Here is a 24,091-nt window from a genome sequence, read left to right on the forward strand (position 1 = left end):
ACATCTCAATACCCGGCACTGCCGCCGGTACTCCGGACAGGAGCGCTCAGCTGCATAGTAATACATGCAGCTGCACACTCCGGTCCAGAGTGACGGTGGCATGAGATGTGAGACTAGTGCGAGTTTCTCGCAAGTGTGACCCCGACTTAAGGTAGCAACTCTGGAATGCTTCCACAACTTCTACCAATTCAGGGATTGTTTTCTTATGACATTTTACTTCATGAAAGAAGTAAAATTGGTTCAATATAACTTGCATTTGAGGAAGTAAGGGGAAAGTGATTGTGAGAAATTACACAGGCACAGCCAGCAAACTAAAATTTGGCAATTTTTAAACTTAATTTTTATAGCCTTAAACCAGAGAGTATTAGGTCACACAATTAACATCTCACGTGACCACAATTTCTGAAAAAAAATTTTTCTAAGAGGTTATCAGGGTATGTGCACACTAGGGTGACCGCAAAAAATCGATGTTGGAATTTTGTCCGTCTGGACCCCACAAAACGATTCCCCTTTCCAGATATTGAGATAGCCAAAATTTGAGCTCGATCAAACAACGTTAACCCGTGCCACTCGTCGCTCAAAGTTTGAAAAAATCCAAATTGAGGTATTTTAAGATTTAGGTATTTTGCATAGTCTGTTAGACTATAAAGAATGTGACAACAACATTGCAGAAATAGCCCTGACCAAATTTTCGAACCATTTGTGGTATTTGAATGCAGAGTTGGTGGGATTATCGTTTTTTGATCCCACCATTACAGACAATGAAAAGTTGTTAATGGCTAATAAATTGCTCAGTAGCACAGATGAACCATCAGAGCACGCTAACCTACATGAGTTGATAATTTTACATAGTTATCTAATCTATTCTAGAGCTTTTGTTAAAGTTGTTTTTGAAACGTCAGAATATAATGCTCGGCATTTGCTTACAACTTGCAGGACATATTGCTTTTGTTCTTCATCTTTTGTCAGAAGGTCGTTAAAGTCGGTTACTTCCTACCTCTTTTAATTTTTCTTTCCTAACTTTTGGATTTACAACCCTAGCGTGCCCTGATGGTTCATCTGTGCTACTGAGCAATTTATTAGCCATTAACAACTTTTCATTGTCTGTAATGGTGGGATCAAAAAACGATAATCCCACCAACTCTGCATTCAAATACCACAAATGGTTCGAAAATTTGGTCAGGGCTATTTCTGCAATGTTGTTGTCACATTCTTTATAGTCTAACAGACTATGCAAAATACCTAAATCTTAAAATACCTCAATTTGGATTTTTTCAAACTTTGAGCGACGAGCGGCACGGGTTAACGTCGTTTGATCGAGCTCAAATTTTGGCTCTCTCAATATCTGGAAAGGGGAATCGTTTTGTGGGGTCCAGACGGACAAAATTCCGACATCGATTTTTTGCGGTCACCCTAGTGTGCACATACCCTGATAACCTCTTAGAAAAATTTTTTTTTCAGAAATTGTGGTCACATGAGATGTTAATTGTGTGACCTAATACTCTCTGGTTTAAGGCTATAAAAATTAAGTTTAAAAATTGCCAAATTTTAGTTTGCTGGCTGTGCCTGTGTAATTTCTCACAATCACTTTCCCCTTACTTCCTCAAATGCAAGTTATATTGAACCAATTTTACTTCTTTCATGAAGTAAAATGTCATAAGAAAACAATCCCTGAATTGAATTTTGGCTCTCTCAATATCTGGAAAGGGGAATCGTTTTGTGGGGTCCAGACGAACAAGATTCTGACATTTTTTCCCCCCCATATGAGATCCGGTCACCCTAGTGCACACATTGAAGATTACCGTAGTCTACGGAATTTTCTGCACAAAATCCACATCTCTTGGCAGAAAACGCTTGCAGATTGTTAGGAGTTTTTGGTGTTTGAATTTGTTAGGTGGTATTGGGTTAGGGAAAGGGAAGGAAAAATTTTTCTTCATGTGCCAGACTGGAAACCGCTGCTGCAGATCCACAAAAAGAATTGACATGCTGCGGAAAACAAACCGCTGCAAATCTGCAAGGATTTTTCCGCAGCATGTGCACAGCAATTCAGTCACCATTTACTAACATTAGATGTGCTCTAGACTGCAGATTTCATGCAATTCTGCACGTCAAAAACGCTGCGGATCCACATGAAAATCCGCAACGTGTGCACATAGCCTAAGGGTTAAAAGTTGACCAGCGATTTCTAATTTTCCCAACAAAATTTTTTTTTAAAAAAAAAGGACCACATCACTTTTGAAGGGACTTTGAGGGGTCTATATGACAAGATGCCCAAAAAGTGACACCATCCTTAAAACTGCACCCCTGAAAGTGCTCAAAACCACATTCAAGAAGTTTATTAACCCTTCAGGTGCTTCGCAAAAACTGAATATGGAAGAAAAAATAAAAAAAAAAAACTAACTTCACAGGGATTAAAACAGTGTGGGAGGAAATAAAATGAGCATTTTAATTTTTCCCACAATAATGTTGCTTTAGTCCCAAATATTTTTTCACAAGGGTAACAGGAGAAAAACCACAAAATCTGTTGTACAATTCCTCCCGAGTACACCGATATTTAGTCAGCCACCAATTGTGCAAGTTCTGCCCCTTAAAAAGATGATAGAGGCCTGTAATTGACATCATAGATAGACCACAACTGTGAGCGTCAAAACGAGAAGACATCCAGAAAGTCACCTTGTCCGATTTGGAAAGATTTTGTAAATTATGGTTGAAAGTAAGTATTTGGTCACCTAAAAAATGCACCTATAACTTCATTAAGAGGCTCCTCTATTCTCCACTCATTACCTGTAGTAATAGCACCTGTTTGAGGTTGTGGACAGGTGTCTTTATACTGATAAGTTCAAACAGTCACATTCCAAACTCCACTATGGTGAAGACTAAAGAGCTCTCAAAGGACACCAGAAACAAAATTGCAGCCCTGCACCAGGCTGGGAAGACTGAACCTGCAATAGGCAAGCAGCTTGGTGTGATGAAATCAACTGTGGGAACAATAAGAAAATGGAAGGCATACAAGACTACTCCCTCAACCTGTGGGGTCAAAATTATCACAAGAACAGTGAAGCAAAAATCCCAGAACCACATGGGGGACCTAGTGAATGACCGGCATACAGCTGGGGGGGGGGGGCCTACCATCGGTAACACTACGCCACCAGGGACTCTGATCCTGAAGTGCCAGACGTGTCCCCCAGCTTAAGCCAGTACATGTCGGGGCCCGTCTTAAGTTTGCTACAGCGCATTTGGATTATCCAGAAGCGTATTGGGAGAATGTCATATGGTCTGATGAAACCAAAGTAGAACTGTTTGATTGAAACAAAACTTGTGTTTGGAGGAGACAAGAACACCATACCTAGTGTGAAGCATGGGGGTGGCAACATCATGCTTTGGAGCCGTTTCTCTGCAAAGGGACCAGGATGACTGATACGTGTACATGAAAGAATGAATGAGGCCATGTATCGTGAGATTGAGTGCAAACCTCCTTCCATCAGCAAGAGCATTGAAGATGAAACATGGATGGGTCTTTCATTATAATGATCCTAAGCATACTGGCCAGGGCAACGAAGGAGAGGCTTTACAAGACGCATATGAAGGTCCTGGAGTGGCCTTGCCAGTCTCCAGATCTCAACCCCATAGAAAGCCTTTGGAGGGATATGAAAGTCCGTGTTGCCCAGCGACAGGCCTGAAAAATCACTGCTCTAGAAGAGATCTGCATGGAGGAATAGGCTAACATACCAACAGCGTGTGCCAACCTTGTGAAGACTTACAGAAAACGTTTGACCTCTGTCATTGCCAACAAAGGAAATCTAAAAATATTGAGATGAACTTTTGCTAACAAATATTTAATTTCCACCATAATTTGAAAAATAAATCTTGCCAAATCAGACAAGGTGATTTTCTGGATTTGCCTTCTCATTTGGACTCTCATAGTTGTGGTCTACCTATGATGTCATCTTTTTAAGTGAGAACGTGCACAATTGGTGGCTGACCAAATACTTTTCCCCACTGTAGCTGGAATAGAAAGTGAGTGCCATGTGTTTGCAGAGCCCCTGATGTTGGGGTTTACAATGTTTATTCACAAGTGACCCCATTTTGGAAATCCACTTCTTGAAGAAGTCAGAGGTGTGGTGAGCATTTCTAATCTTCAGATGATTCATAGAATTGCACATCATTGGACTGAGTCAATGGAAAATTACCATTTTTCCACTAAAATGTTACCAGGAGAAAATAGACCACGAAATGTTACGCAATTTTCCTGAGTAAGCCAATACCTCATATGTGGTCATACTAATTTGAGGCGCAGTCCAAAGCTCAGAAGGGAAGAACCATATTGTAGTACACAATTTGCTGGAATGGTTTGAGGGTGTAATACGGGATCACTTATGATTATGGTTCTGCCAATGTACACCTCAATGAATTAATCTAGGGGTGCAGTGATCACATTGAAAAACAGGTGTGTCACAGAACTTTATACCATTGGACAGTGAAGAAAAAATAAATTTTTAAAACAAGTTTGTTCCTGTGACTATTTTGTCTGTGCAATTCTGACAGGTGTTTTTTGCATGAATGCAATTTTCTAAGACAGATGGCACATTTATAAGACAAGTCTTTTCTTTTTGGAGCAGGATCCTTGTCTCCCTGAAAAGAGGAGAGAAGGGACCACAAGTATAACTCCCAAGGACATTCCTGTTCCAAAGAAAGACAGCAAGCCAAGTACTTACTGGGTTTAGGACAGCACTGGGTTCTGCAAATGCAGAGCAGAAGAACGACCACCCTCCATAACAGGAAAGGTCCTACCTTGTGGTGTGTATCTGGACCCCTTATATAGGGCCAAGATGTCAGCACATCATCCTGATAGGATGACCCTCCTCCTCAGTCTCTGAAAGTGCCCCCAGGTGCAGGTGATTCCAGTTAATTCCCCATCAGAGGGAAGCCCGGAGTATGCATTGTTCTGCTTTCCGCAAGCGCACGTGTCCCAGAAGCGCATTTCCCAGTTGTGCGTTCCACCGTGGAATGCAACCGGAAGTGACGATATCAGACTGCGCCCCGCATCTGACAACTTACGGTCAACACAAAACACACGCGGTAGAAGGGTGAGGAGGCTAGCAGGGGAGCTCCGAGAGGACCCAGACTCCTGCTGCCCTTCTTTGCCTGGAGGCAAAGGAAGGGCGGACAAGGTCCCAAGTCGCAAGGAAATGGGAGCAGTTTCAGGAGGGGAAAGCTGGAACGATCGCCTCAGCTGCCCGTTTTGCTGAGGTAATATGAAGACTGTCGCCAGCCACAGAACACCACAGGAGAACCTCCTCATGCCACATAGGGACAGGAAAAAAAAACACTGGAGAGGGGAAGTGGGGTGGGGCCATTTAAATTCTGTTTCCTGTCCCTATTGGGGTAAGGCATATGGCGCTGTCGTGGAGGGTAACTAGAGGGGGAAAACAAAAAAAAAACAAAAAAAACAGCGTCTTAAGTTTTTTGTTTGGCTGCTGTCACGTGAAGACTTTAACACTAGTTTTTGCATTGCCGTATTGAGAGCTGTTACATTATCATATTTCTGCCAACATTCACGAGAGGGCTAGTTTTTTGTGTGATGTTTTTATTGATAACTTTTTAAAAATCGCTTTCTATTCTGATTTTTGGGAGACAGAATGAACAAAGTAACAGCAGATGAAAAAGTGGTTATTTTTTACACCGTTCCTAGTGCAGTATAAGTGATTAGACTACTTTATTCTTTTGATCTGTAAGATTTCAGCAAGTGTCAGCAACAAAACAACTGTTTGGCTGCTGTCACAATATCTAAATCTGGTATTGATGCGATTGTACAGACCAAAAGAATAACGTAGTCTAATCACTTATACCGCACGAGGAACGGTATAAAAATAAAAAATTCACTTGGTTTTGTTCATTCGGTCTTCAAAAAAAAAAAAAAAACGCAGTAAGGCTCATCTCACATTACATTGTGTCTGCGCTCTATGCCGAGTGCTAACACCAGGATTTCCGTGTAAATCTCTGAAATGCACGATTCAGACAGAATCCTTGGTGGAAGATTCCCTATAAAGCAGATTGAGGCACTGTGAATGCTTTCTGACCTGTGATTCAACGGTGTCAGTGTTTTTAGGCGTGCATAAAAGCAGTCCAGCGTTTTTTGCACTTCTGAAAAGGGCAATGCTAAACAGAGGCCAGATGCAGTTTAGAGTAACTCTGCTGACTCAGTGAATGGATCACTCGGGGGTTTCATATGAATAAAGTCACGATTCAGATTGAAACCCCGATATAAGTGATCAGGGTAGAGACCAGGATAAATGTGATCCCAAAACATCAAAGTAAAGTGTTCCCAATAAAAGCTTCACCTTAATCCATGCAAAAAAAGAAAGTCCCCACTCAGGTCTGTCATCTGTTAATGGAAATATAAGAAGCTGCCATGTTACTGGTAGTACAAAGTCTCTGGAAAAGACAATGGCTCCCTAACCATAAAAAAAAAAAAAAAAAAAAAAAAATTCAGCAAATTCTAAACTCCCAAATCCAAATTGCCCACCTCTCTTCCAAGCCCCAGTGTGCATAAACATTTAGCGCCCACAAGTATAATTTCCAAAATGGGGTCAGTTGAGGAGAGATTCTGCTCTTAGCAGTTCTGTATATGGAGATCGGGAACTATTCCAGGAAAACCTGCGCTCCAGGAGGCAAATGGCGCTCTTTCCCTGTAGAGTCTTGCTGTATGACCAAGCAGTGCTAGAAACAAAGCACCAGAGGAACCAAAGTGTAATCATTGAACGTAACACTTTATTGAAATATAGAAAAAAAAAAAAAATACAAAGCATGTAGCCGGGTGACTAAGAAAGAACAAAAACAAATGTGGGACTGAAGGTCAAAAGGTAGTAGGATCAATATGCAAGGTAAAAGTATAGCAGTAGGTTAGAATATAATGAGGCAAGTACCAAATTCACCAAAACCCACCAATGAACATTAACTTATGTGATTGTAGCATTTAAATAGAATGATATTTATAAATTCTATAGATTGAAATGTACTACCTGAGATCTGCGGTATTGGGGTGGTGGCACCGCAGGTCTCAGGTAGTACCTTACAATCTGATTTATACATCTCATTCTATTTAAATACTAGCTAGAGACCGGCGTTGCCCGGGAATAGTAACTGTGGTTTGTAATAACAAATCATAATGATTATGCCGCACAAAAACATTTCACATGGGCAGCACGGTGGCTCAGTAGATAGCACTGCAGTCTTGCAGCGCTGGAGTCCTGGGTTCGAATCCCACCAAGGACAACACCTGCAAGGAGTTTGTATGTTCTCCCCGTGTTTGCGTGGGTTTCCTCTGGGTACTCTGGTTTCCTCCCACATTCCAAAGACATACTGGTAGGGAATTTAGATTGGGAGCCCCATCGGGACAGTAATGATGTGTGCAAACAGTAAAGCGCTGCAGAATATGTTAGCGCTATATAAAAAATATAAAGAAGAAAGATTCACATCATACACTCAACACTACAGATTTGCAAACACAAGTTAACTAAATGATTACCTAAGTATTGATAGTATTTCTTCAGCTCATTCAAGAGCCTTTTGATAAACATTTGATTTTTGCAAAGACGAACAGATTTTTGGCAGTTCTAACTCTTGAATAGGCCACGTAAAGTTGACCATGAGAGAAGCATAGAGACTGCAAATCGATCCCTACTACTTTCAAGGACTGTCCCTGAGCATTGTTAATGGACACTGTAAACGTCAGTTGAACTGGAAACTGGAGGCGTTTAAAATCAAAAGGCAAATCAGATGGAATGAGTGGAATTTTTGGAATGAAAATGCCCTCCCTTTTGGCACATACTGTTCCTGAGCTGTGCATCTAATCCTATCCTGTGTGATACTTTGGGTTATTTTTTATCATGTAGTCCCCACAAAGTGACTTCAGTAAATTTTGGAAAGTAAAAAAAAAAAAAAAAACCTTGTCAACTTAATCCTTATAAATTCCTAGCAAAAAAAAAAAGTGAAAAGTGTGCTGATGTAAAGACATGTGGGAAATGTTCATTATTAACCCTTGTGTGACATGTCTGATTTAAAACCATAAAAATTCAGAGCTTGAAAGTTGAAAAAATATTTAAAAATTTGCCAAATTTCTATTTCATACACAAATAAATGCAAGTCATAGCAAAGAAGTTTTACCACTATCATGAAGTACAATATGTCATGAAGAAAACAGTCCAGAATCCTTTAAGTCATTCTTGAGTATTTACCACATGAAGGGACAATGGTCAGAGTTGTAAAAATTGGCCTGGTCATTAGTGTGCAAACCACTTTGGGGGTATAAAGGGGTTAAGGCACACTGGGAGAGGTGGAGGCTGCCATTTTAAGTACTCACTGCCACACAGAACCCTGTTCCCAGCAAAACGATCCTGGTGTGGGTGCAAATGGGTTGTCATGGCAGCTGTGGGTCTGCTTAAGACTCTCCTACTATCCATGACAGTACTCTACGCAGACCAGTAAGTGGTTGGTTGCCTGGTTTCATAGAATGACGTACTGTTTTGCAGTGTATATAGTAATAAGTGATAAGATTTTAGACTTAACACTCCATATATGATTTAAACAAAAAAAAAAAAAAAAAAGTGCTTTGTCTTTAAGGCTGTGTGCTCATAATGAGGTTTTTGATTGGTATATTTTAACTGTGTCAAAAATGCATCCTTTTGCAGTTCCAAAGTGCATGGGATTTATACAAATCTCCTGCCCATTGAGCTTTTATTACCCATCATAACCTGACTTATGGCGCACAATTCAAACCCACATGTTAGTTTCTCTTGCAGATACTCTGGATTTTCCACATCAAATTCAAGACTGGGGAAGATCTATCTGTAAAACTCAAAATTAAAACACTCTGGAAAAAAATAAACAAAATTAAAAAAAAAAGTGCATGTAATCCTCACAACTCAACGTTTTCTTGGAAAAAAAAAAAAAAAAAATCAGAAATATATAAAGCCAAGCAGCTTTGACTAAAGTATGACACCAAAAACAAACTGCAGTGTCAAGAACACGATCAAACCTAAAGGTAAAAAACGCACTTAAGCAATGAAAAACACGCAAGTAACCCAATTTACTACTGTAGGTGCAGAAATCAAAAAACATTGTGGGGACATACCCCAAAGGGAATCTCAGCTTAACCCCTTTCCGAAGAAATTTTACCACCGACATGAGGTATGTGTCAAAAAAAAATAAATAAATAAATCTCAGTAGGATCCGTTGGAGCGTTCCAGAGCCATTACCTCAAGTGACAATGACCAGGCCAATTTTTACAATTCTGACCACTAATATGAAAACCACCTTGGCGGCAGGGAAAAGGGAGCGGAGGAAGGTAGAGGGGTTAAAGGGGTTGTCCATTGTGACTGTACACTGAATCTCCCCAGCAGGCACACTGTGCTGTGTTAATTTGCCAATTTCTGAGCCGGGACCAAACAACTTTGGAATGCCTTTATGTATGCTTTTAGTTTTGAGACTTGTCGAGACCGTCTTGATTTTTTTGGTCCATTTATATTCTGGGGACATTTGAGAAGTTTAGCATCTTTTTTATTTGAAGGGGTTGTCCCTCAAACATTATGATTTTAAGATCTGCTTATATAACTGTACCAAGTTCCACAATTGGATGTAAATAAAAAAATGTTCCTGTGCTGAGATAATCTTATATAAATGTGCCCTTGCTGTGTACTGTGTAATGGCTGTCTCACCATGCAGGAACATGGTCTGATCATACCAGAGTATACAGACATTACAGTATGGGATCGCAGCTGCAGTTTTCTTCAAAGAAACACTTTTTTGCTTGTTTAAAAATATTTATCTCACAGAAAGAATCAGCTGTGATATCTATATACTGTAGTTTTCCGCACACCAACTGTGTTCCTGTATGCCGAGACACAGCCATTACACCACACATTTCCAAAAAAGACAGGAACAATTTTTTTTTATTCCCATAGGGAAGTTGAAGTGCAATGATCCAATCACTTGTACTCCAGTGAAATCCACAGTATAGAGCAAGCATGGCAGCAACAGGCACCTCCTTCTGCAGGTTCAGACTCCTTGCTGCTGTAAATTGTGGCGAGGGCTCCTGTAAGTTTTGTGCAATTCAGTACTGTAGTGAAAATTTGCACATGTATGGCTGGCAGTTAACTAGCATATGTTTCCAGGCTGCAGTTCTTCAAAGTTCACACATGTTATCCCAAGAAAAGGCAGTTTCCTGGTCGGAGACCCAGGGGGCCTTCCTGAGAACACAGAATTGGGATATTTCACACCTCTGATGCCTTGAGGGCAGATGCCAATTGGGGCCTATTTGCAGCCTGACAATTTCCATTTACTGTGGGAAACAAAAGCTAAGACAAGAACATTTAGAAAAAATAATGTATTCATTGGTAAATTAACCATGGTCCAGTCACAAACCAGGATTTAGAATATTAACACGAGAGACTGGTCTAGAAATCTGATCTGCAGGCTAAACCTATAAATTAGGCCCATACACAGTCAGTCATTCACAGACTGAGGGACAGCCAAGCTGATGTGATCCATTTCATAATCATCCCCCCCCTCAGGGAGCAGAATACCAGACTGAAAAGTTTACATATTTCTGTAAGTTTCTCCATTTAGTTTTTAACTGTTTAGCATTTGTAGGTCACTTGATTTTCATTTTTATTGTAAGCACAGTATCTTTTCTATTAAAGCCTAAAACTTTAAGTTTGAACTTTGCATGCGCTAAAAGAATCCATAGCCTTAGCGTGTATGATCCTGGTGATTGGCAGGCAGACAGTAGTACTTCCGGGACTCCTCATCCGTGTGTTCGGTGAGTGGTGGCAGTGTGTAAAAGCTGGGCGCGTGGGCTGTGTTGGGGTATGATTTATGCTACCATTGCAGCATGGGACAGAGGGTGAATGATGGACTGAGTGAGAGGAGATAGTTTAACCCTTGCAGGCGCAACCCCAGGTCACGTGCTGAGACGTGGGTATGTGGCAAGTACTAGATTATAAATTGTTTTGATATTTGCTAATTTTATTACTACTTTACCTGATAATACGGGAGTAAAAAAGCATCTGGACATCCAGATAAAGCCATCTGTTTATTCATATCAGTTTTAACTTTTGCCAACACCTGGTAAGAAAAAAAAAAAAAAAGAACGACATTACTGACGTTGAAAGATGATCTATTAACCAATTTCACAAAATCTGCATACATTAATTAGAACCGATAAGGCTGGGGAACGAAAAGCCATCTCAGAATAACTTTGCACTGTCCTCACCAGGACAAGTTTTTCAAATCTGACCGGTATCACTTTATGGGCAGAGACACTGCCGTATTTCTCATGCGGGAATCGCATCGTAAAACTCACACTGGCTGTTGGCTCTCCTGACCCGAGCTTGACAGCTGCATAGTAATACATCACAATGTCACGCTCAGGTCAGGAGAGGTGTCGGCCAGTCAGTGCTGTGCCTGCGATGCGATTACCACACGAGAAATACGGCAGTAAGACTCCAGCCTATGAGGCAATAGCTGACATGCTGGAGGAAACCAGTGCAAACCCAGGGAGAACAAATTCCTTGCACATGTCACCCTTGGGGGGATTTGCACCCATAACCCCAGCAGTCATGAGGCATGTAGAAGCAAGTGTCCCTTTATTTATACTTCCCAACCTCAACATTGAATAATGCAGATGTTACAAGATTATATAAATAGAACCATGACTAGCTTTAAAGTTTTTTTTTGTTTTTTTTTACATATCTGGGCTTGATCTGAACTGGCAGCAGAGCAGCACCACATACAGAATTCATGAACAGGTCTGGTGCTGGTTCTGAAACCACCATGTAAATTCTGAATACAAATACTAAATTTACTATTGTTTGTTCCAGGAAGCTCACATGTCCATTAGCAGCAACAGACCAACTCCGCTGATCCCCACCTATTCTATGTCAAGTGTTTAATGAGCATGTCCAAACACTGAAAGGAGTGGGAGCTGTGAATTCCTACTGAGAATAACAAACACCATTTTGTTCCTCCACCCCCACACAACCCCTCATGGAGGAAGGTGTTTTCTTTAGACCAATCTTGCTACTTAATCCTATCAAACCCCCATGGGAGTGACAATTTGCAAGAGCGGAGTCCCCTCAGACTCTTGAAATCTTGAGCATGCGTGCAACTTTCTGCCTGCATAGACATGATCATGGAGTCAGTGAAGACCATGAGTGTACAGCCCAGTTTCACGGCGCATTGCCAGGGAGACAGAACATCTCCGAAAATTTCTGACGTGGACAGAGCTCTTGCAATTATGTAATTCCCACAGAGTTATGATAACCATATTAGTCGAAATTTCCCCCTGACTAATCAGCAAGTCTCCAAAACACACTTCAGGGTAGACACACTGATCCGGACCACCACACTTGTGTCACCGCTTTTGAAGTAATTTTGCTTATGGACCAATTTCCAATGGCAGATGATTTAGGGATTGGTTACTGGGAGGCCCTATGTGGCTAAGGGGATATTTACCACACAATGGGTTTGGGATATACTAAAATAGTGAGGCTATATTTGACTTAATTACAGGTGTTCATTGTCTGACCCAACTGTAGGCAACAATCAGTGCTTATATTTATCCCATTTCTGTTTCCCCAATCTTCTATTTCCCCCACCAGTCCTTGTATTACCTCAATTGTAATGGTTTCTATAATATAGCTGTACATATGGCTATGACCTTTGGTAAATATATTCCATATATATCTTTTTTGAATGATGGGGACTCTTAACATTGTTGTAACATATGTATATACACTGCTCAAAAAAAATAAAGTGAATACTTAAACAGAATATAACTCAAAGCAAGTCAAAATTCTGTGAAATCAAACTGTCCACTTAGGAAGCGACACTGATTGACAATCAATTTCACATGCTGTTGTGCAAATGGAAAAGACAACAGATGGAAATTATTGGCAATCAAGACACCCTCAATAAAGGAGTGGTTCTGCAGGTGGGGACCACAGACCACATCATAGTACCAATGCTTTCTGGCTGATGTTTTGATCACTTGAATGTTGGTTGTGTTTCACACTCGAGGTAGCATGAGATGGACTCTACAACGCACACAAGTGGCTCAGGTAGGGCAGCTTATCCAGGATGGCACATCAATGCAAGCTGTGGCAAGAAGTTTTGCTGTGTGTGAGCGTAGTGTCCAGAGGCACTACCAGGAGACAGGCCAGAACACCAGGAGACGTGGAGGGGGCCGTAAGATGGCAACAACCCAGCAGCAGGACAGCTACCTCAGCCTTTGTGCAAGGGAGGAACAGGAGGAGCACTGCCAGAGCCATGCAAAATGACCTCCAGCAGGCCACAAATGCGCATGTGTCTGCACAAACTCTTAGAAACCAACTCCATGAGGAAGGTCTGAGGGCCCGATGTCCACAGATGGAGGTTATGCCCTCAGCCCAACACAGTGTGGCCCTCCAAAGAAATGCCACCCTACACCATAACTGACCCATTGCCAAACCGGTCATACTGAAGGATGGTGAAGGCAGCAGATCGCCCTCCACAGCATCTCCAGACTGTCACATGTGCTCAGTGTGAACCTGCTTTCATCTGTGAAGAGCAGTGTTCCAGTGGCGAGTTTGCCAATCCTGGTGTTCTGTGGCAAATGCCAAGCATCCTGCATGGTGTTGGGTTGTGAGCACAACCCCCATCTGTGGACATCGTGCCCTCAGCCCAACCTCATGGAGTCGGTTTCTAACAGTTTGTGCACATATAAGCACATTTGTGGCCTGCTGGAGGTCATTTTGAAGGGCTATGGCAGTGCTCCTCCTGTTCATCCTTGCACAAAGGCTGAGGTAGTGGTCCTGCTGCTGGGTTGTTGCCTTCCTACACCCCCTCCACATCTCCTGGTGTACTGGCCTGTCTCCTAGTAGTGCCTCCAGCCTCTGGACACTACGCTGACAGACAGCAAACCTTCTTGCCACAGCTCACATTGATGTGCCATCCTGGAAGAGCTGCACTACCTGAGCAACTTGCGTGGGTTGTAGAGTCCATCTCATGCTACCACGAGTGTGAAAGCATAACCAACATTCAAAAGTGACCAAAACAGCCAAAAAGCATTGGTACGGAGATGTGGTCTGTGGTCCCACCTGCAGAACCACTCCTTTGAGGAGGTCTTGATAATTGCCAATAATTTCCATCTGTTGTCTATTCCATTTGCACAACAGCATGTGAAATTGATTGTCAATCAGTGTTGCTTGCTAAGTAGACAGTTTTATTTCACAGAAGTTGGATTTCCTTGGAGTTATATTCTGCTGTTTAAGTGTTCCCTTTATTAGTTTGTTTGAACAGAAGGGATAGTGAAAACCGGTATAGATATCATGTGGGAAAATCTCGCAGACATATCAAACCCAATTGTAGTCAACGGACCACTACATAGAGCTACCGAGGACTATAATTGACCGGTTGTAAAATTCATATAGAACAGGAGGGAGGACGAATCCAAACAACAACCAATGGTCATAATAAAATTGATTTATTTAAATGGTAGGGCAAGGAACAAATACAACATGCTTCATAGCTAAATAATCATTGCAAGCGGATAGGGACACAGTAAACCATGATGCCAATCGTGCTAAAAAATATTGTCATATATAGAAGGCAAGTGCCACATGAAACATATAGCAAAGGCCTAATTAGCAAATGTATCATAATAGAGTACCTATAGAACAATTGCTAGCAAAAAAGCTGATAGGCAGCGAATCCAGTGAAGATCATAATATACTTGCATACAGATATTGCATATTACCTGGAAGACGCAGTTATGGGCAAACAGGGTCCCTGTGTCCGCCCCAACGCGCGTTTCGGAACACCTTCGTCAGGGGGCAAGGCCGCAAGTTTGAGACCCCTGCTTTGTTTGAGCAGTGTATTGTGGTTGGCTCTGGGTCTAAACATCTTTTGTCTTGCACTGTTGCAATTTGTGCCTGTTTTGCACACGTTCACGAACCCAGTTTTTGTCCAAATTACTCAATTAAGCATCTTTTCTATTTTATGGATCTTTTGGTCGTACTTGTGGTTTCCACACTCGTTATAACTCGTTATTTCTTGTTCATTAGCGACTGATCCACATTGAGTCCACTATTGACAGCAAATAAATAATTCAAGTAACAGTGTTACCCTGACTTTGTACACTCATAGGATGTGGCTGCTTTTTACTTGCCTTATTATACATATGGCAATCAGACTAGTTCCTTGGATCAACGTACTATCAAGGACTCTCCTATATCCTGTAACATACTTTTCAAGAAAGGCATCCAGGCCCTTCCTAAACTTTAGCAGTGAATCATTCGTTACAACATCATACAACAGTTCAATAGTCTCACTGCTCTCACACTAAAGAATCCGCAACGGTGAGTATGCTTAAACCTTCTTTCCTCCAGACGTAGATGCCCCCTTGTCCCAGGTCTAAGAGTAAAAAGATTAGAAAGGTCTTTGTACTGTCCCCTCATTTATACATTGCAATAAGATCACCCCTAAGCCTTCGCTTTTCCAAACTAAACCCCAAGTTTAATGACCTGTCTTGGTATTGCAGAGACCCCCCCAGTTCCATAATAACCTTGGTCGCTCTTCTCTGCACCCGCTCCAGTTCAGCTATGTCTTTCTTATACACCCGAGACCAGAACTGTACACTGTATTCTAAGTGTGGTCGCACTGGTGACTTATATAGAGGTAAAATTATCTTCTCCTCGTGAGCATCTATGCCTCTTAATGCATCCCATTATTTTATTCACCTTTGCAACAGCTGCCTGACACTGGCCACTAAATGCGAGTTTGGTGTCCACCCATACACCCAGGTCTTTCATTGAAAGCTTTACCCAGTGTTTTACAATTAAGCACATAATTATACATCTTATTTCTTCTGCCCAAGTGCATTTATTCACCTGCATTCAATAGACGGCAGGACTTTGGACGCTGCGAACATGCACTGCCAGTTCCAAATCATGAGCACCAGGCCTAAAAGGTTACTTTTAAACAAAGTACCAAAATGGTTATGAGAACCAATTTTGGAGTTCTGTTACAGATACAGACCAAGTTGAAAATACAAAGGACTCCTTGTATGAAAAATAGATATTAACATTTAATTATTAGCAACCAATTAGACAATGCTACATATCCAGGAAAACCTTAAGATGCTGTAGGGGGACAGATTTAGCAGTCAAAGTATTAGCTTGGAAGTAACTTACTCTATCACCTGCAAAAATTGTATGGATTTTTAGTAGAGTTGAGCGACTTTGGTCGGATCGGGTTTCGTGAAACCCGAATGAAACAAAATTTGAGTCGGATGAAACTGGTCCAACTAGGGCAAAGAAAGTTGGAGTTTTGTCCGAAACCCGACCCCAATGCAAGTCAATGGGGAATAAAAGTCGGCATTGAGTGGAAGAATGTCATCCGCTCAATGCAGACTTATTTCCCATTGACTTGCATTGGGGTCGGGCTTCGGACGAAACTCCGACTTTTGTTGCCCTTGTCGGACCAGTTTCAGCCGACTCAAATTTTGTTTCATTCAGGTTTCACAAAATTTTTAGTTATAAGAGATGGGTCGGGGGGGGAACAGGACTATGGCTATGCTCTGGGTCCACTGTAAAGCTCACCAAGTTTACCTCATTTCCAAGCATTAAAGGGGGTGTCAAAAGGGTGCGTTTGGTGCGCTCGGTGCAGCGCCAAAAGGGCACATGCGCCGGCAAAAGCGCACCAATGCACGGCCTGCGTTCCCAACGCTAAATATAGGGGACGTAGGTTGCATGCAGCATCATGCGCCCCTAGGAGGAGCTGACCAGAGGGGGCGCAGCAGGGGTGGAGCTTAGCGGCGGCCCTGCGCTCGGTAACGCAAGTCTGAAAATAGCCTTAAAGGGAACCTGTCAGCAGTTTTGGCCGATATAAGATACAGCAAATCACCTTTTAGGGATGATAAACATTATATAAAGCTGTATTCAAGCCCCCAACCCAGCCTAGAAGAACTGAAAAAATAAGTTTTATTATACTCACCTGCGGGGCGGTCCAGTCCGATGGGTGTCGCTGGTCATGGTCCAGAACCTCCCATCTTCTTATGATCGGCGCCCTCCTCCTTGCTTCTTGTGGATGACGCGACCCTGCATCATCCACACAGGCTCTGCAGCATTGTGCCCCTGCACAGGCGTACATCTCTGCCCTGTTGATGGCAAAGCAAAGTACTGCAGTGCACAGGTGCCAGGGCTCTTTGACCTTTTCAGGCACCTGAACATTGCAGTACTTTGCTCCGCCCTCAACAGGCTAGAGAAGTACGCCTTCGCAGGGGCATGATACCAAGGAGACTAAGACTGATGCAGGGACGAGTCATCCACACCAAGCAAGCAGGAGGGCAGCAATCATAAGATGGAGACGCTTGCCAAGACATGCGACACACCTTGGACCGGACCACCCCACAGGTAAGTATAATAAATCTTATTTTTCAGTTCTTCCAGGTCGGGTTGGGGACTTATATACAACATTATAGAACACCATGTAAAAGCCCTGAAAGGCGGTGGCTGTATCTTATAATTGACCAAAACTGCTGACAGTTGTCCTTTAAAAGCAGCATGAGGCAGACAGACCCAGATTCGAGGGATGTGTCACTTTAACAGCTTTGTGTGCACTGAGCTAAAGCTGCCAATCAGTTGTAGGGGTGGGGTTATACACAGTTCAGCTTTCTGAGCTTTGCTTGATCTTCAAGCAACATTTTTTAGCAAAACTGCTGCACCCAGTAAAGACATACCTGTAAGGTGGGCCTCTGCCCCTACAACATGCTGCTGTCAGATGTGGTATCAAAAATCTGGTGGCAGTTTCTCTTTAATAGAAAACGGTCACATTTTTCCATACATCATAGTGGTAGGGTTGCATTGGCAATTATCCCCCATAGAAATTTTTGTAGAAATTTTGCACAGAAGTCAAACAGGCACACTCACTTGGATTTTTTTCTGTAATCTGGTCTCAAACTGTGATTTGATCAGTAAAGATTAGAGATGAGCAAGCACTAAAAGTTTTGCCTGCTCGTTACTTGAACACAGCAACTTGTAATGCTTGGATGCATGTTTCAAGTAACTAGTATAATGGAAGTCAATGGGAAATCCAAGCATTTCTGGCAGACCCTACAAGGAGTTCTGTGGGACAAGTGAAAATGGTGAAATGGATGGGAAAAGTGCTGAATGGAAGGTAAATACCATGGGGAAGACCCCTGCAAGCATTTGACTCCCATATCATTGCAGAACAATGGTATCACTTTTACTCCACTTTAAAAACTTGCCAAAAACATTCAAAAGTTGACAAGAAACTGGAAGAGTCTACAAAAAAAAAAAAAAAAAAAAAAAAAAAAGTTAAGGAAGTAAAGTTTATGACTTGCATACAAGGCAAAATGTAAAGACAAAAAAAAAATTGAAATTTTGATTAAAAAAAATTGGAAATTTCATTGTAATTTATGAAGCAAGTAGTGCCAAAAAAAATTAGGGACTCAGATGCAGCCTGTATAAGGCTGTGTGCACACGCTGCGGAAAAGGTGCGGATTCATCCGCGCGGATTTTGTACAATCCGCAGGTGAAACCGCAGGTCAAAAGACCTGCGGTTTTACCTGCGGATTGCTCTGCGGTTTTGCCCTGCGGTTTTTCATCTCCTCAATGGAGGAGATGGCAAACCGCAGGAGAATCCGCAGAAAGAATTGACATGTCAATTCTTTCTGCGGATTGAAAACCGCAGATAATCCGCGCGGAAAATTCCGCACCGTCTGCACTGCGGTTTTTGATTCCCATAGGTAATCATTGTACTGTACACCGCAGCAGAAACTGCTGCGGGTCCGCAGCGGCCAAAACCGCTGCGGAACCGCAGCAAAATCCGCAGCGTGTGCACACAGCCTTAGGCATCATGTAGTGGTACTCCCACACAAAAAGCTCTGCACACCGTGCAAAGAGTCTGCCAAAAATTACAAGCAGGGTCATCCATACACCCTTGAAGACACCAACTGTAGAACCTCATTCAAATAATGTGAACAAAATTGTTGTAGTTCTCCTATACTAAAAAGAGTGCTGAACAAAGTGCAAAGCCAGGAAAAACGCCAGCTCATCTGAAGCTCTTAGCCCTGCCTAGAGCCTTTATTCTGCCACTCTCCTTGCTCCTGAAACTGTCCCTAGGCTAAATGCTCAATGTATCTGATACAAAGGACAGGATTAGCCCTTAGAAGGAATGTTAGTATGATGGTTCAGTATCAAATGCTAGAGGACTGTCCGGGGCTGTGTGCGCGCACACACAGGTGAACTTCTCAAACACGCCGTCCAATAGAAACTGTCCCTGAGCTGTGCAATGGCGTTCATGCGCCGAGTATGAAGGTGCCCGTCTTTTATAACCTCGCATGAGGTAATGTGGCCAGTCACAGTATTGCCACTACCAAGATGGCTACGGCATCAGAGACTGGCAGGCAATCCCCGCATGCTTGTTTTTTGGCTGTGTAACAGATACCAAACATGAGGTACAGGAATCTCAGCGCTACATACGAGCACCAAACAATGCTCGTCGATTGCGGAGCACCCATATATTTGAGTGATAACCGTATCAACAAGCACGTTCACTCATCCCTAGTAAAAGATGTGTTGACAGGTCAGGAATAGACTAGTCCAACTGATCAATGTAAAGAGGGCTTCAATACTACATTGAGTACTGGGTGGCATGAGTAAGAAAACAAAACATGGTATATGCATGTGGTTTTACAGCAAAACACTAGCTGTCAGTCACTTTTCAAGACTTATGAACTTGCTAAATTTACTCCTAAACAGCAGGCTTGGGACAAAATGGCACAAAGAAATTGCAGCTAGAAGGACCAACATCACAATATGCTGAACTAAAATGGGCAACAAAACATGGCAGCAGATTAGCTTTATGCAAATCATTTATGGCAGCCATGTTAACCTCATTGGTGAAAAATTAAATTGAATATGAACAAGCTCATGTTCCTTTCATAAGTGGCTGTCCTGGGTCAATGACCACAAACAAGTGGAGATGTCCGCTAGAACTCATTCTCTTCCCTACTCAGCAGTCTTAATATAGCAATGCTATTTTTAGATTCAGCACAGCAAGTATCTAGATAGTGATCTGAACTGTAGAAAGACAGCATTACAAACTGCTCCTGGAATTTTCATATTTACAAGACTAAGTCCAACATGCCTGACTCCACCACTTTTTATGGCTCCCCTCTCGACTATAGACTCAAGTTGCATACCAGAGTCAAGCTAAACTCTGGACAGTATCAAAGGTATTTAGCAAATTTGCCTTGCACACCTTGACTGTAAAGGAAGGTGTGAAAGGCATTACATCAACCTGCTCATACAGGGCATGCATTTCCATCAAGAATACACCGCACAAGCAGAATATTTCATTTGCCCATTTTGTTGCAGAGCTGCCACACATTTCACCCAGCACTGCAAGTGCAAACATTAGGACCGAGATGTTAAACTAAACCTGCTGCAACACATCTGTATACTCACCGCATAATGAAAGTCAGGCCTAGTGCCAGTCTCCATCGTGGCCTCCAGCATTTGTTTTGCATATGCTGTTTGCAGCAACAAAAAACATTTAAACAAGATGTCACTGAAGAAAAGGTTGGCAGAGGAGTGAATCTTCTCCTCACTCCATCAGGGGAGGTGTGCATACTCAAAATTAGAGTACGGGAAGGGAAGTGCTTTTCCAAGACCTAAAAATTTTGCTGCAGATATGTTGTGAGCAACTGCTCTCTGCACCGCCACAAAGAATAGAAGAGGCTGAAGGGAGAACAACTTAATTTTCTCCCTACAGCTGCTGTTCCAGTAAACCTGCCAGATTACCACTATGTTAATGTTAATACCGAATGTATTAATATATTTGGTTGCTTAGCAATGTTGTTATAATCGAAATGCTCAAGCAGAAAATACCCAAGAGCGACACCCCTTGTGTTGCTTTTTGTATGTACAATTTTTTTTTTTTTTTTATTTGTTGCTATATGGTTATCCATTTCAAGAGACATTGTACAACTACTTCAAGTGCCACTGGGGCTACAACTACGGTATTAGTAGATTTTAAAAATAAACCTCCTTAAAAGTGTATGACATAATGCAATTGAGTGTTTAGCTGTTTGGGATGAGGAGTTTGTGATGACTGAAGTGCTCTCCATGTGGTCCCCAGCATTCTGCCACCCGATTATCTTCGGAATACAGATTTCATATGGAAAATCCAGGATACAGTTTCCACTTGTAAAACTGCTATAAATCTTTCTTTGATTCAGAATGCTTGCTGGTTCTCCATGTTGGACCAATGTCCGAGCTTTTATTCTAACATCTCTCTCTCATCAAAAAGCATTTCACCAGAGCTGTTCAAAAGAAGCTGAGCTGTGATTGGTTGCAAGGAAAACTGTTACTCATAGCAACCAATCACCAAGCATCTCTAATTTCACCAGAGCTGGTTAAAAGAAGCTGAGCTGTGATTGGTTGCCATGAGCAAGTATTCCCACTTGACAACACCTCAGCAGACACTGACATGGTGGGAGAAATCTAGCATCCTGGGAATATAAGCTCCCAGCCATTGTCTGCCCCCCAAAAAGGAGTACAGAGCACATGACAAATGAATCCCCCTCGTGTGCCCATATACACACATCCTCCATCCTATAGGCACATCTTCCCTCTTAAAGGGATCATTGGTATGGAAGTCAGCAAATCCATCCAGCGCTTTGGTTTTGACCCCAGGCCTCTCTTAAAGTGATCCCCAGTATGGAAGTTAGGACCATTCCTTAAAGGGATCTCGTGCATCAAGTTAGGGCAAATCCACTCAGCGCTCTGGTACTGACCCAAGGCTGATGGGATGATGTGGGATATTAGGGGTAGTAGTCCGGTGGCTCTGGCTGACGGGATGATGTGGGATATTAGGGGGGAGTAGTCCGGTTGCTCTGGCTGACGGGATGATGTGGGATATTATATATAATTATAATTTGTTATAACTGTAGTTACTATGCCCGGGCAGCGCCGGGCTCTTCAGCTAGTGTTAGTATAAAATAGGAATTTGCAACATTTAATTGCATATTAGTATTTCCATCTAGATGACATGGGAACATTATAATTCTTTGGGGTACGTCCATGTTCCGGATTGGCAGCACATACCTGCTCAACCCAGAGCGCTGCCGCTTTTTGTAGGCGTGGCGATTCCACATGTGTTCACCGCATCCTATACATAGAACAGTGCTATTTATCTTGCAGAGACCGAGCGTCTAGAAAGACGCGCTGCATGTGTGCATATGCAGGTCTGTCACCTGCGTCTTTATACTCCTAGCGGATGCTGCGGATTGGACGCTGCAGCTGTACACAGCGTCCAATCTGCAACAAATACACCATGTGGAAACAAACCCTTATAGATAAATTATAGAATGGTTAAATAAGATGCCAAATTCTTTAACCCCTTAACGACCATAGATACCAATTAAAACAGCGGCCTTGGAGGGTACTCAATCCCTCATCACCGTTTTAAAATAACTGAGAATAAGGCTGCAGAACCCCCCAGAGTGGGAAAATCTCCAGGGTGTAGGTTACTGGAGGTAGCAGAGACCCCAGACAACATGATTGCCATTATTCAGTCAAAAAAAAAAGTGCCCAATGTTACAATGATTTCTCTCTTCTGACAGGATATAATGGCCAGAAGAGCGAGACCTTTTGCCTTTCCCAGGCCCTCCTAAATCGGTCCCAGCATCTTCCTGGGTGGGTGGGGTGAGGGGGGGTCATGTGCAGTGCGCCCGAGCACTATCAGCAACAATAGGAAATTTTTCCTACCGGTTTCTTTTGATCACTGTGATAGGATTTAATAACCTAATGTTATCAAAATCTGTGTTGTATCTGTGGTTACAGAATGCTCTCAATACCCCTGGATAAAGTCCTTGAGGGGTGTGATTTCCAAAATGGCATCACTTGTGGGGCGTTTCCATTGTTTATGCACATCAGGGGTTCTCAATGCAACATGGCGTCCGCTAATATTTCCAGCAAATTTTATATTTAAGGAGTCAAGTGGCACACCTTCCTTTCCAATCCCTGCACCCAAACTATAGATTTACCCACAAATAAGGCATTGGCATGCTCAGGAGAAATTGCACATTACATTTTGGGGTCCAATTTCACCTGTTAACCATGTCAAAATGAAGTTTGGGTCTAAAGTAAACTTGTGAAAAAAAAAAAATAAATAAAAATTTAAAATGTTAATTTTTTTTCCCCTTCCACGTTGCTTCAGTTCCTGTGAAGCACCTGAAGGATTAAACTTCTTGAATGTGGTTTTTAGCACCTTGAGGGGTGCAGTTTTTATAATGTGTGACTTGAATGTTTTCTGTCATATAGGCCCCTCAAAGCCACTTCAAATGTGAGGTGGTCTTTAAAATAAAGAAAAAAGTTTAATATAGCAGTTTCAACTGGGGCGTTGGTTCTGGTATATTTGCGTTTACATGTACTAACCAGACTTTCAGCACCCATACTCTTAAGGCCCTTTTACATTTAGCGATGCACCAGCGATCCGACCCGGTCAGGATCGCTAGTGAGCTTTCACACAAAGATCTCACAGCGATGCAGCAGCGACGCAGCGCACGATACTCACCTTTCACACACAGCGATGAAGACGTCCTCCCGCCCGCCTCCACGCGTCGCTCATCGTCACAGCAGAAAGCCCCAGCAGGAAGCGCCCAACGAGAAATGGAGCCGGACATTCTCGCGCGATCAGCGATTGACAGCAGGGAGCCGGTCGGAGGCAAGTATCACACATCGATATCGCTATAACGTCACAAAATCGGTGACGTTATAGCGATATCGCTATGTGTAAAACTCCCTTTAGAATGTCAGAATTTGGGAGTGTTCAGAAAGTTGTGGGAAGCAAGGTGTGTTGCAGGCCGCGTTGCCGAGATTCACAAATCACCTGGGATGCAAGATGTTGTAGCAGTGTACTCCTTTATTTCCTCCTACGCGTTTCGGCGCCCTTCCTGGCACCTTCCTCAGGGATATTCTGAGGAAGGTGCCAGGAAGGGCGCTGAAACGCGTAGGAGGAAATAAAG

The 24,091-nt window shown here is 42.5% G+C and overlaps 1 protein-coding gene across 1 annotated transcript in view; it reads right to left on the reverse strand.

Moving 5' to 3' along the window:
- Positions 1-24,091, reverse strand: part of GRB10 (growth factor receptor bound protein 10) — a 423,742-nt gene that overhangs the window by 276,401 nt on the left and 123,250 nt on the right. Inside the window, exon 2 of the mRNA XM_073549876.1 lies at positions 11,041-11,124. Within this exon, the coding sequence (XP_073405977.1) occupies positions 11,041-11,100 (60 nt within the window). The 5' untranslated portion in view covers positions 11,101-11,124. The remainder of the gene's footprint in view (positions 1-11,040; positions 11,125-24,091) is intronic.

This window comes from Dendrobates tinctorius, unplaced genomic scaffold (assembly GCF_039654945.1).
Source record: "Dendrobates tinctorius isolate UK_male_01 unplaced genomic scaffold, ASM3965494v1 ptg000162l, whole genome shotgun sequence".
Classification (NCBI taxonomy): domain Eukaryota; kingdom Metazoa; phylum Chordata; class Amphibia; order Anura; family Dendrobatidae; genus Dendrobates; species Dendrobates tinctorius.